At 44.2% G+C, this 12,277-nt stretch overlaps 1 protein-coding gene across 1 annotated transcript in view; it reads right to left on the bottom strand.

The window, feature by feature from the left end:
- Positions 1-12,277, bottom strand: part of LOC142578378 (MAM and LDL-receptor class A domain-containing protein 1-like) — a 241,392-nt gene that overhangs the window by 110,179 nt on the left and 118,936 nt on the right. Inside the window, exons 28-30 of the mRNA XM_075687771.1 lie at positions 7,992-8,088; positions 7,207-7,257; positions 5,360-5,440 (exon numbers count right to left, since the gene is read on the bottom strand). Of these exons, the coding sequence (XP_075543886.1) occupies positions 5,360-5,440; positions 7,207-7,257; positions 7,992-8,088 (229 nt within the window). The remainder of the gene's footprint in view (positions 1-5,359; positions 5,441-7,206; positions 7,258-7,991; positions 8,089-12,277) is intronic.

The following is a 12,277-nucleotide window of genomic DNA, read 5'->3' as shown; positions in this document are numbered from 1 at the left end:
CGGGATTGCCAGATGTCCTAACTTTTCTTTTTTTTCTCCTAGATCACTATAAATTGACCCGATTTACTTTTTATATTGTCCGATGGTTCATGCGCGCATTATTATTTTTTCGTATTCTGTTGCATCGCCATATGCAAAAGGCGGTCTCGATTTGTTCGGCACTGAGTTTTGCTCAAGGCCCAAACTAGGGACAGCCACTCTATCCACATTGTTAGGCGTGTTCGGCAGCTGTACTGCACGTTTCTTGTAAATCGCCCCCCCCCCCCGACACGGTACGGCTGAAAATAAAGTTTGACCTTTGTTGCACGCACAGACTGCAACTGGCACAGACACGGTTGGTCGTCACCAGCCGCTCCCCCTCCACAATCGGCCCACACCCTGGTCTTTGTCTCCAAAGCCAACAGCATGCACAGTTTAACCTGCCCAAGTGCTTCTGTTACATCGAGATTCTAAGTTAACTGAGCGTCCTGATTAGACTCGGGAGTAGGAACTATCCATATAAAAGAGAACCATTGAACCTCATTGCACAGAGGGACGGATGGTTATTGGCGAAATATAAGAAGTCGCAGTTTCGCCACAAAGGCGAAGCACCGACCGCGATAGCAAATTAGCAGACAGCCACACGAAGCAATGAGGGTACCTTTATCGACCCTATCAACTTGTAAACATTCGCTTGCTAACGAAATTAGCAAGCATGGTGTCAGCGCGCACAGCAACCACGAGCGGAATCCGTTCGATTACCGCGGACACTCGCTGTCAAAACGCTGCGGAACGCAGCAGCGAGCAAAGTGATTTTCGTGCTGCCTATCGCTTCAAAGAGAAGTGACCGCCGAGAGCACATAGCACGCACAAAGCTAGGAGCCGCTGACGCAACAAGACTTTGCTCCCAACGCAGATCGCTCTAATGATACGGCCGCGCACCGTGAACAGCGGCTATATGCGCAGTTGCAGCCGGAGTAGAACGCCTCCCCCCCCCCTTCTTGCCCTCCCCCCCCGGTACCTCGCAACGTTGGTGCACGCCACAGCTCCCTCCGCTTCCATCCGTTTCGCGCGGGCCAGATTGATCAGCGATTTTTGTCTCCCCTGGCACGCTTTCACTTGCACATACATCATAAGGCGCGGCAGCGGCGTTATCCCCCTTGGACTGTCCACGGGACCTCGGGACGACGGCGACGCCGACGCCAACGTCGACGGTAGAGATGAGCTTGGAGTGTCCATGTAATTGCTGTCACAGCAAAACAAATCCGTTCCGCGGCTGGAAAAAGCGCCATACACTATGCTCGAAAGCGTTCGACAAGAAATGACAAAGGGTAACGCAATCCGGGAAGACATTTCCGAGTGCCTTTATTTTAAAGCATTGCAGTGGAGTGTCATTTATATTTATAATTATGCTACACACAGTGATTGCACTAAGACATAATTATCATCCAGAACCAGGGGTAGCATGCCAGGTGATTAGCCGGGTTAACATATCAAGCACATCAATAAAGTTTGTATCTCTCTCTATTTTATTTATAGAACGGATCCACATTTACGTTTGGGGTACATATGAATGATAGCCCCACCGCGGATTTTGTGATCTGTCACATAATCCTAAAAGGGGCATATATATTTAGTTTGTGGACAATCGTGGACACTCGTGTGGATACTCGTGGAAAAACACACAACGTCTTCTAAAAAGCTGCCTTCAATACTAGTCACATAGACGTGTTTTGACACCACCACTCATTCGTCTTGATGACTGGCCTTTTAGCATACCGATGCTCATTGGACTTTGAACTCTTTTGTGCGGTGCTCAAGTATGATTTTGCATTTACGCCTGTGACTTTGATGATGTATCATGCGTTTTGTGTGTTATAAGAAAAAAATGTGCTAAAACTCTTGTACCTTTTATTCTGTTTTAAGTTACAATTTGATGTGCGTGTGAAGTGTCTGGTAATACTAGAAAGTGGTTTTATGCAGTCCACGTGCCAGACTGTGAGGAATGTGAGGCATAAGATGTATTTATCATTATTTTTTATTTACAATGAACTGCTCGCGTTCGGTTGATGACAGCTGTAATGTTTCAGGTTACCAAAAGTTAACCTACATTCACTTTAGAATATATTGTTCTGGAGAAGTCGGCAATATATTGTGCTGCCACTATTTTATATTCCTAATGAATAAATATCTCAGGACTCAAATGAATTATTCTAGGTCATGTTGAAACCATATACATAATGGAGAAGGAACAAATACGGTAAGTAAATGGCCAAGGCAATAGGTATGGAAGTCATCATTTGCCACCACCGTCAAATTAGGAATGGGTGGTAGTGGAAGACATTGAAGGATGGAGGAACATGGATAATAATAATAATATTTGGGGTTTTACGTGCCAAAACCACTTTCTGATTATGAGGCACGCCGTAGTGGAGGACTCCGGAAATTTTGACCACCTGGGGTTCTTTAACGTGCACCTAAATCTAAGCACACGGGTGTTTTCGCATTTCGCCCCCATCGAAATACGGCCGCCATGGCCGGGATTCAATCCCGCGACCTCGTGCTCAGCAGCCCAACACAGGAACATGGATAGAAAGGAACTGAGGTGAGGTGAACACAATTTGTCATGAGATTCCGCTATTCAGCCCTACTCACTGCTAATTTCTCTGTGTGTTTTGTAAAGCGTAATAGTGTTTTGGTGCTTCCTACCTTCGGCGTTCTATGCTGTTAATGGTGACACCTCGAAATCAAGTGTTTATTTCTTCTTGTTGGGCGTTCTATAAGCAGACGTTTGACGCGGTATTTTCTCTGATATTCAACATACATTTAGAAAAATTATCTCCTCGGCACAACTTACCACCGCTTCTCATGGTTTATCTGAAATGTGCTGAAATAGGTGATATCGATGCACTCTGTTTGGTGGAAGGACCCTGCTTTAATGCAAGCTGCCTATTACAAACAAAACTTCGTCACTTGGTAGGCTCGTGTGACCTGTGGGATCAATTGTAGTCTGCGCGGAAGAAACTTTCCCGAAAAGACGTGCGCGAGTCTTTAGTACATTACTTTGTCGTATTAGAGCATCGAGGCTTCCGAAAGTGCGTCGTGAAATCAATTGGTTTATAACTTTACATTGTCTGACTTCTTTGAAATTTTTCCTTGTACTCATTCTATTGCAGCCGTCACGGGTCACATCCAAGTACATAGGGCAAAGAGCAGGGGTATAGTTATTCAGTAACAGGTCAGGTCCCCAGCCCGTCTAGCTTTGTCTTCTTCATTTCTTGCAGTTGTAAGAGCTCTTTGAGGAGCAACATGTTTCATCGTATATTCTATTGACACGTGCACTTATTTATCCCTTCCTCGGCGACTGCATTTCACCCACTAACAACTGAGTTATCGGTCAGCACAAGACGCACCTGCATGATTAGAACTTATTGAAATGTTATCAACGGTTTTATGTATTGTTTACGCGACGCGAATTGTATACGCAACGCGAACTGTGTAGAACTTTTAGGTATACACGCGGGCACCAGCGAAAACTCTGAAAAATTTGATGAGTCATGCATAAAAGCGGACGCACTTGACCGGCAGATGAGATTTTCGACGATCGCCGACTGTGTTCGCCACTGTCGTTGTTCTTTGAGTCTAGCCTCTTTTTGAGGGCACAGGTTTGCCCATAATAAGCTAGTTTTGTCATTGACAGTTCTGCTGCTTTGATCACAGTCAATACTACGTACACTATGCATTCACACGGCTCGACGAGCACGTGCAGCAACTATTCCATTCTCTTGTTTCTATGAAAAAGTCAGATTGACATATCCATGTACCTATAAGGAAATTTTAGTTCGTGGATTCTTTCCTGCTTGCGTCGGCAAATTATCTAAGAGCTCATTCTACCAAAGCAGTACTAATCCCTATATTGCTACCCATGGTCTACGATGTTTTAAAATTATATGCAATGTAGTGTCTAAAGCACCGTCGGACGTACGTGCGAAGAATGTCGCTTGTATTCTTAAAGATTCTGTGGATCTATAAGGAGATGCTTTTCAGGCAACCACAATCAGCGAAGCTTAGAACTACCTTCACAGTACAGTGACAAGTACACTCATACTGCTGCTTATCATACACGCATGGAAAATATTTGTGCCGCAGCTCACTGACTGCTCTCAAAGTGCTTTTTTTGCTTGAAGCTGCTTTTTGTCGCAGCTCCCTTTGACAGCAGTCAGTGAGCTGTGGTTGAGGGCTCGCTAGTCTAACAGAAGAGGTATTTGGAAGTGACTTGAGGTGCAAAATACGTTATTGACAAAAAGTTAGAGCCGAACGTACGTAAGTGCACCAGAATCAGTCCTGGAAAAGCCGAAATCGACAAGAACCTTGCGGCACAAGCCCGCAAGGTTTTCAAGCAACGGTTGACATCAGCTAGAGAGAGAGAGAGAGAGAGAGGAAAGGGGAAAGGCAGGGAGGTTAACCAGAGAAAAAGATCCGGTTGGCTACCCTACACTGGGGAGAGAGGGGAGGGGGAGGTAAAGCTAAAAAGCTTCAGTGGTGGCGGCCTTGTAGCTCTCGCGTTTTCAGAATGCCTTTCATATATCCTGCTTCACCAGAGGCTATGCAAGTCAAGGAGTGAATGATATCATATGGAAGGTTCAAAAATCTCAAAATCGGAGGCGTTTTTTCTGATTGATAGTTTGATCTCAACATCTTCGTAACTGCGAAATGTTGCAACGCGGCCGCATTTCTCCCAATTACGTGGGTAGATTGGCAGCGGAGCGCAATTGCGTCATTTCTTCTATTTGCGAGAAGTATACGCTGCCATTGCGTCGTTTCGAGGGCCACCGAATGGAATGCGGTTTGTTTTCTGTGAAAACCCGCATCCACGTTATCGAGGCAGATGCGACAGTTATGGCAGCAATAATGAGGATGCTGATCAGCGCAAGCTCCGCCCATTAAGGCGCGCCGCACCGCAAGACAGCCAGAATAAGCGCTGACGTGAAGGAAGCATATGTATACGCATTTCAACGCTCTCATGCCCGACATATCCGAACGTGAAACATGGCGACACTAACGAGATACATTGAGTCGTACTTCCATAAGATAACGGCCGAGTCCATATAACGTACATGTAAAAGGAAGAAGAAAAGATACGGCAGACGTAGATTTACCAATAGCCAAAATTCCAAGCCTCCCGACTGGATGAGAGCCACCGTGGTCATGTGCCCGTACTATTGACACTTATATCTTCATATTCAAGGACAGTTATATATGCCGATACTACTAAAAGTAACATAAAAAGTAACTACTCAGGAAAAAATTCTAAACAGCTTCATAACTGTGAAGTGCAGCGAGTCGAAGTACTTTAGCGTGTACATTTACGCGTGCTCACCATCATCAGACTGGGTCGTATGATCTCGTGGAAGGAAGACGAAAGATCCCGCTCTTTCTACTTCGAACTTTGCGTCATCATCTGAAAAAAAATGCAAATTCAATATCAACCGTAAGAAAAGCAACGTATTTGATTACATACGACATGAGAGAGCAGCAGCATTAGTCTTATAAAATTTTTTATATTCTACTGAGTAATTTACTCACTACAAGCCTTTTATGACGGAGAATTGTCGGGAGAACCGCGATAAATTCACTGCAGTAACGCTTCTTGGCTGACTTGTTTATATTTAGGAATGGGCGCAGATGCCTTCTTTTGCCCTGTTAAGGTACCGAAGTTGGTTAGCGACTGGTCCATCGTGCCGGTTCGAGTTGATTTCTACTTCTAGAGAATTGCTAAAATTATATGTATTTCTGTCGGGATAAAAGTTTCTATAATACGTGGTGTATATGCATGTGGCGAAACGGAGTGAGGCCTTGTCAAGAAAAGGGCAACAATATGTTCCAAGCGGCTGTCACCTTAATACTAGAACTTAACACTTCTAACAAGAAAATAACAGCAAGCTCACACCTAGGAAAGCATAATGAAATGTAATGATCAACAGGAACGGCACAGCCATGATGTATAAAGGGTCTGCCTACTCAAGCATTAGTCAAAGCAGTACAATGATTGCAGATTTCAATGCTGTAGACAATCTGTGAGAAGTTACACCCAGTTTGCGGTATGTCGGTGCGTAGGAAGGAAGGAGTGAAAACAAGAGGTGAAAGGCAGAGAGGTTAACCAAATTAAGTGTCCGGTTGGCTACCCTGCACAGGGGGACGGGGTAAGGGGCAGAAATAATAAGAAAACAAGAGAAGATAAAAAGAATAGGAAAGCATCAGTTTGCACATTGTATAGTTTTTCAATGAGTCCTTTCTTATTAAAAAAAACACACTAGCACTTTTAAAGCAGGCTATGCCGCCGTAGGCTGGGAACAGGGTCCAAGGATTCTGCCTTCCATAAGGGGACGGTTGTCAATCCTGTCGAGCGTGGTACTGAGGATTCGTCTTTGCGCACTGAAACGACGGCAATCACACAGAAGGTGTACTGTCGTCTCTTTGCACCCGCAAACTTCACAATCTGGACTTGCGGCCATTCAGATGAGGTAAGAGCACGCACTGGTAAAAGCTACTCCAAGCCATAGGTGACAGATGAGAGTTGCTTCCCGTCGTGGTAAGCCATGTGGAAGGCGGAGCTTAAGATCAGGATCTGCACCTATATATCTATGTAAGCTTGTCTGCGCCAGAACGCGTTCTCGTGATCTAGGATTACTAGATTCAAAAGAAACCATTTGACGTCAGTGAGCATGTACCACAGGACTTGTGCCGGCTTTAATGACTCTCTTACACGCCAAGTTGGTCCAGTAGATACGTGCCACGGAGTATGTGCCTCTTTTCAATGGCCGTCTTTGGCGCCGCTTGGGTTTCAAGTTTCCGCCAGCTTCGGTAATTAATATCTCGAAACTGGTGTAGTCCTGATAATTTGTTCCAAGTGTATCCGCCTTGCCAACTCCACGGCTAGAATTTCTAAATGAAAATATGGGCCATAAGGAAATTAGTTAAAAAGTTCGCGAATTCTTGTTAATTAGTCGATTATGCATTTCAATTTCCTGTGCACGTAGTGTCCGCCTCTTCGAGTAGACCACCTCACGAACAAGAATTTCGCTATTTTCCGCAGGCAACGTTTAAGAATTTTTTGGAAGTCTTCGCTGAAGCACCCTGTGTAAATAATCTAATAATTATTTCACTTTTCCCAGTAATATAAAGGAACCCGCACTACAATGTCATTAGAATTCATGAACAACTTGCCTGTGTTTGCTACTCGCCAGGGCAGACAATCTTGTTCGAACGAGCAGTAGTCTAGACAGAAAAAAAATGAAATATTATGCTCATTAAGCATGCACATTGTTAAGGACATACAACAATTTCTGTCGCATATAATAGAAGCATCCGCTGCGAAGTTAAACATCGTCGGGCCATTCGGACAAGTAACATTCTTGTGACATTTACTGCAAGATATTAGTATTATTTATTAGGGAGCAGAAAGCAGCACTCATACTGATGTAAATGGTCTTGATAGAGGACTGGCACCAGCGGCACCCCTGGGTCCAGAGGGAGCCTTCGTGACTGCTATTTGAAAACAGCTTCTGGTGCCGCTCTAATGTGCCAGAAGAATGCAATCAGATCGCAATACTTATAACGAGCCTATGTCTGAGAGCCTGAACTACTCCTGCCTAAATAGTTTTACACAAGCTATGTACTTGTCATGTAGAGGCACGATATAAACGAGCCTGAAAAAACTCCCACAATTTGATGATGCCAGAAACCAAGCTCGCGTCATTTTCAGTAGGTGAAGAGTCCACTGTTATTTATAGTTACGTTTCAGCACGTGAGTGTGGCAATGAATTGAATAATAAAAAGCAATTAGGCGAACTTTCAAAGCGGCATTATCAATAGTGAAAAGTGCAATTGAGTATCTCGACATAACGCCTAGTGAAATAAATGCGTATCGTGATTTTATAGTTTCTTTCTCCACCATCACTTTAAAATCATTAACGTCAAAATTAATAAAACAGTTCAATTTTCTTTCTTACTATAAGGTTCGCATTCTCCATCGCTGAACTCGACATCATCAAGCATGACCCCAGAGTCATGCTCCACTCCCAATGCGGCCACCACTTCAAATACAAGCTGTAATGAGATGCATCGGCTTTAGAATGCGCGTGAGAAGTCAGCGTGGCTCACCGGAAATAGGACACCGTTCTAACTTGAGCATGGCACTGATTACTTTATTTGAAATTACTTATAGCAGTATTTTCAAGAAACATTGCAAGCACTCATAGTAAGGGAATGCGCAAACAGTGTCTTCTAGTTGAATGCTAATATTCCTGGTCTGGATATATTTATTTACAAGAGAAACAATGCTGACAGTGCGAAAGAAAGTGATTTTTCTGTACATACACATCATATGCGCAATGAACAAATCTTACTCTACCCTCGCAAAAAGAAAATATTTTGCCTAGCAGAGCATCTCTTTCATCATATTTGGGGCTCCTTATGACGATAAATTACTGGACGCTAACCTATAAGAGAGATTCAAGGGTTATTCCTGAAGAGGTGTACCCAGCAAGAAATACCAAGTAGCTTAAGTACAGCGCAAAGGACTTGCAAATTCAAATGACCCGTTGAGGTCTTCAGTGTCTAATCTTTCTGACACCTTGCGGCATGTGTTATGCGACTGTAGCCGTTATTCGTTAGAAATAAAATCTCCGAAGACTGCGTTGCATTTGTAATGTGACCAATGTTTGAAACCGGATAATTATTGGTCCGTGCTAAAATGCTGCTTTCACATTGATTTTCTTATATGTTTTAACCTATATGTTTAATGATACTTTATGAGGACGTTATGTGTCGTGTGTATGTGCGTGTGCGGGTGCTGTTTGGATCTGACTGCTGGTACGATCTGTTGGGAACTCGGCGCTGACGCCCGTGGTTGTACCTGGGTCGCAAGCCCCAAGGGTAGCGTTGGCCTGGCGGCCTGGGGTACAACTGGAAGCATCCGAAGGTCCCGGCAAAGCATGAGTCGAAGAAGAAATCGGAGCCCTCCTTTTGGCGTCCGGGGGCAGCTGTTTTTATACTCTCGCAGTTGAGGGCAAGAAGGAACCCCTCAAAAGACGAGCACGTGAATGTACAATGGGCTAATGGTGACGCACACTGTCGTAGCGATGCCGTAGCACCATGTCGAGCACGATCTCGTAGCACCCTGTCGTGGCGCTGCCGGTCGGACACAATGACTGTAATGAGAGGATGGTCCCTGCTTTGGCATCGCCTGTTTCGGGCACAATGACTGGAACGAGATCCCTGCTTTGGCATCGCCTGTTTCGGGCCCAATAACTGGAATGAGATCCCTGCTTTGGCATCGCCTGTTTCGGGCACAATGACTGGAACGAGATCCCTGCTTTGGCATCGCCTGTTTCGGGCCCAATAACTGGAATGAGATCCCTGCTTTGGCATCGCCTGTTTCGGGCACAATGACTGGAACGAGATCCCTGCTTTGGCATCGCCTGTTTCGGGCCCAATAACTGGAATGAGATCCCTGCTTTGGCATCGCCTGTTTCGGGCACAATGACTGGAATGCGAGGATGATCCCTAGGCGGTCGCATCGCCGCAGTCGCGCCTGGAAACACCTGGCGATGAGTGTTGCGGCGACGACGATCGGGCCAAAATGTCTGCCGCCCCGCCGCAGTCGCGCCGGCAAAACCACGTGTCGCAGGCGAAACGCAACAGTGCGTATGTGGGCGCGCGTGATCGCTGTGCATAACTGAACATTCATTCAACCCCTGAACTAGCATACTTGACATAGCCAGGCAAGGATCTGCAGCTTTGAATAACGACAGAATATCCTTCTAGCCAAACTTTTAAAGAATAGCTTCACGTGAGAGCGTACAAGCCAGCTGCTCAGCAGCCTACGGGAGAGTGCGCTCACAAAACGGGGCAGATCACAATCTTGTACACAAAGACGACGCATACGAGAGCGTTGGCTGATACGCTGTTTACACAGCATGTACACCCCCGTAGCTCTCTAGAGTTCACGTGTCATGGTTTGAAGCGTCCAACTTCATTTAGTTGCATGGCTTTTTTTATTGTCTGTCTGCGTTGGGAATACGAAAAGCGTGACACACGAGACGAGAACCGTGCAAACGCACTTAATGCCATTAGAAAACAGCAAGTAGTTGGTGATCAAAGAAACATAGCTTCAGAACAGAACGTACTGTATACCGCTCCGGTTTATTTATTTATTTGATTATCTGTTTATTTATCTACAGCTCGCTTGGCATATTACCGAGAGGCGGGCATAACGTGTCAAAATTAGAAATACAGGTTGCGGCAAACTATCCATAAATGTATGCAGCCTAAACATTGAAAATACAACTACACGTGGTGTAAAAAAAAAGTTAATCACTCGAATTGTCATCTTTTCCTTAGGCGAAAACATAGCAAGTGTTTGCGGCCTTATAACTATAGACTATGTTACGTAGTTATTACGCGACTTCCGCAAGACCAGCGCTCAAGTGTGGTATGTACCCATTTAATACAGCTGTGTTGGTTGCGCGCGTTGTTTGTTTACGGGCATTTTCTTCAGCCTGAAAGTATGCATGGTAATCTATATGAGTTACAGCAACTAATTCAGCAGCAAACAGTGAATCGCCGAGAAGATACTCTATAAAAGTGATTGCCTGGAGCCGCAAGTGCCCTTTACATGATAAGCATCGACAGCGTTTTGATGTGCACATGCATCGTTGCACACATATTTTAACACTTTGATGTGGTTTGATAATAATCATTGAAAAAAAAACCTACAGCAATGCAACACCATGAAATTTTTCACTTAATTTTTTGAATATAACTTTAAAGGGCAGAACTTTAGAGGCTACATATCTGCACAAATCAGTCTATATAAATCGTAACGATTTCAAGAATGTAAGACGTTACGGTAATCACGCGTACTAGAAGAAGACTTTCTAAGAAAGTAGGACAGTATTCCGTGCCTACAGCTTGGATTTGAAAAAAAGATTTCTGCCGTCCTTGCAATTACAATTACAATTATGGGCCATTTCTTCGACCGGTTCAATCTCTGGTCGAGTGTACATGAGAAAAACCAAAGTCAAACATTGTGTACGTATGCCTAAACGTAGACATGATCTAGAACAGTAACGCTTAAGGCATGTTATGCATAGCGTCTGAATTCACCAATGCTTCAAAAGCTATTGAACGGTGGCACTTAGATGTTACGTGAACGAAAATATTGCCATATTCAAATATGCGATGAAACATCTGCTTATGAAAGTTTTTAATTAAGAAGGCAGAACGGCTTTCAAAGCCACAAAGGTGAAGCTGCGACGTGTCTGCTTACAATACACTTATGCTGGTTTGCTCACAACGGGCACTCGCACTAAACTTTATGTAAAAGTATCGGTTTGAACTATATACGGGGCAAACCGAACTCCCGAGGTCGCCCTTCTTTATCTGCACAAAAAAGTTTATGGTTTCTTCCCTGCTCAAGAAATTAAAATTTGATGTGCGCAATACTAGCGCGACAAAATACAATCACAAAACCCAATGATGGCGAGATTTTTGTCCTCACTTGCTATTGTGACTGCTTTCTCCAGTTTGTTTCAATCAAAAGTATATTCAGCGTTAAACCCAAGAAACTGGTAAGCACAAATGTATTTTCTTTGATAATAGAATAGAACACGTAAAATGCCTCCAAGTTGTGTTGTTGCAGCACACGTAACAGTAAACCAAACATAGACTGTAACACCATGTAATATCAGACACCTCTTGCTTCGTGTTTGCTTGAACTTTGCTGTGTTAAGCTAACCTTGAAGTCAAAACTCACCCGATGAATTTTGCATTTTAGATACGCAAATTCATAAGTAACGGTGCCATCTCTCATGTCACGCAAGTTCGCATGGCATGAAGTTTAGACGCCAATTGTTCAAATATAATGTTTGGAATCTTTTGCTATTTCTCTTAAAGCTCCCTTACCTGAGTACAAGTTGCCGCGAAGACGCATCCGCCATACTCAACGACACTATTTATGCAGCCGATTTGCAAATGTGACAAGTAGAAATCAAGCCTGGCTTTCCAATACACAGCGTAGACGTCTTTCACGTAACTTCCTTGCCGCACTATCCATCATGTTCGGATTAGGCTCATGAGCTTAGCGTCAATCAATCTCCAAACACTGCACAATGTGAGTGCTACGAATAAAACTTGTCCCAGCAAATTTCTTTTGGTGGTACCGTAGCAACAGGAGCGAGAATGCACAGATAAACAGATCAGGAGCAAACGGGAGGTGTGTGGTGTAATAGCTGGG

The sequence above is a fragment of the Dermacentor variabilis genome, chromosome 4 (genome assembly GCF_050947875.1).
Source record: "Dermacentor variabilis isolate Ectoservices chromosome 4, ASM5094787v1, whole genome shotgun sequence".
NCBI lineage: Eukaryota > Metazoa > Arthropoda > Arachnida > Ixodida > Ixodidae > Dermacentor > Dermacentor variabilis.
The sequence above is the reverse complement of the archived record's forward strand: the minus strand, read 5'-3'. Positions and strand labels throughout refer to the sequence as shown.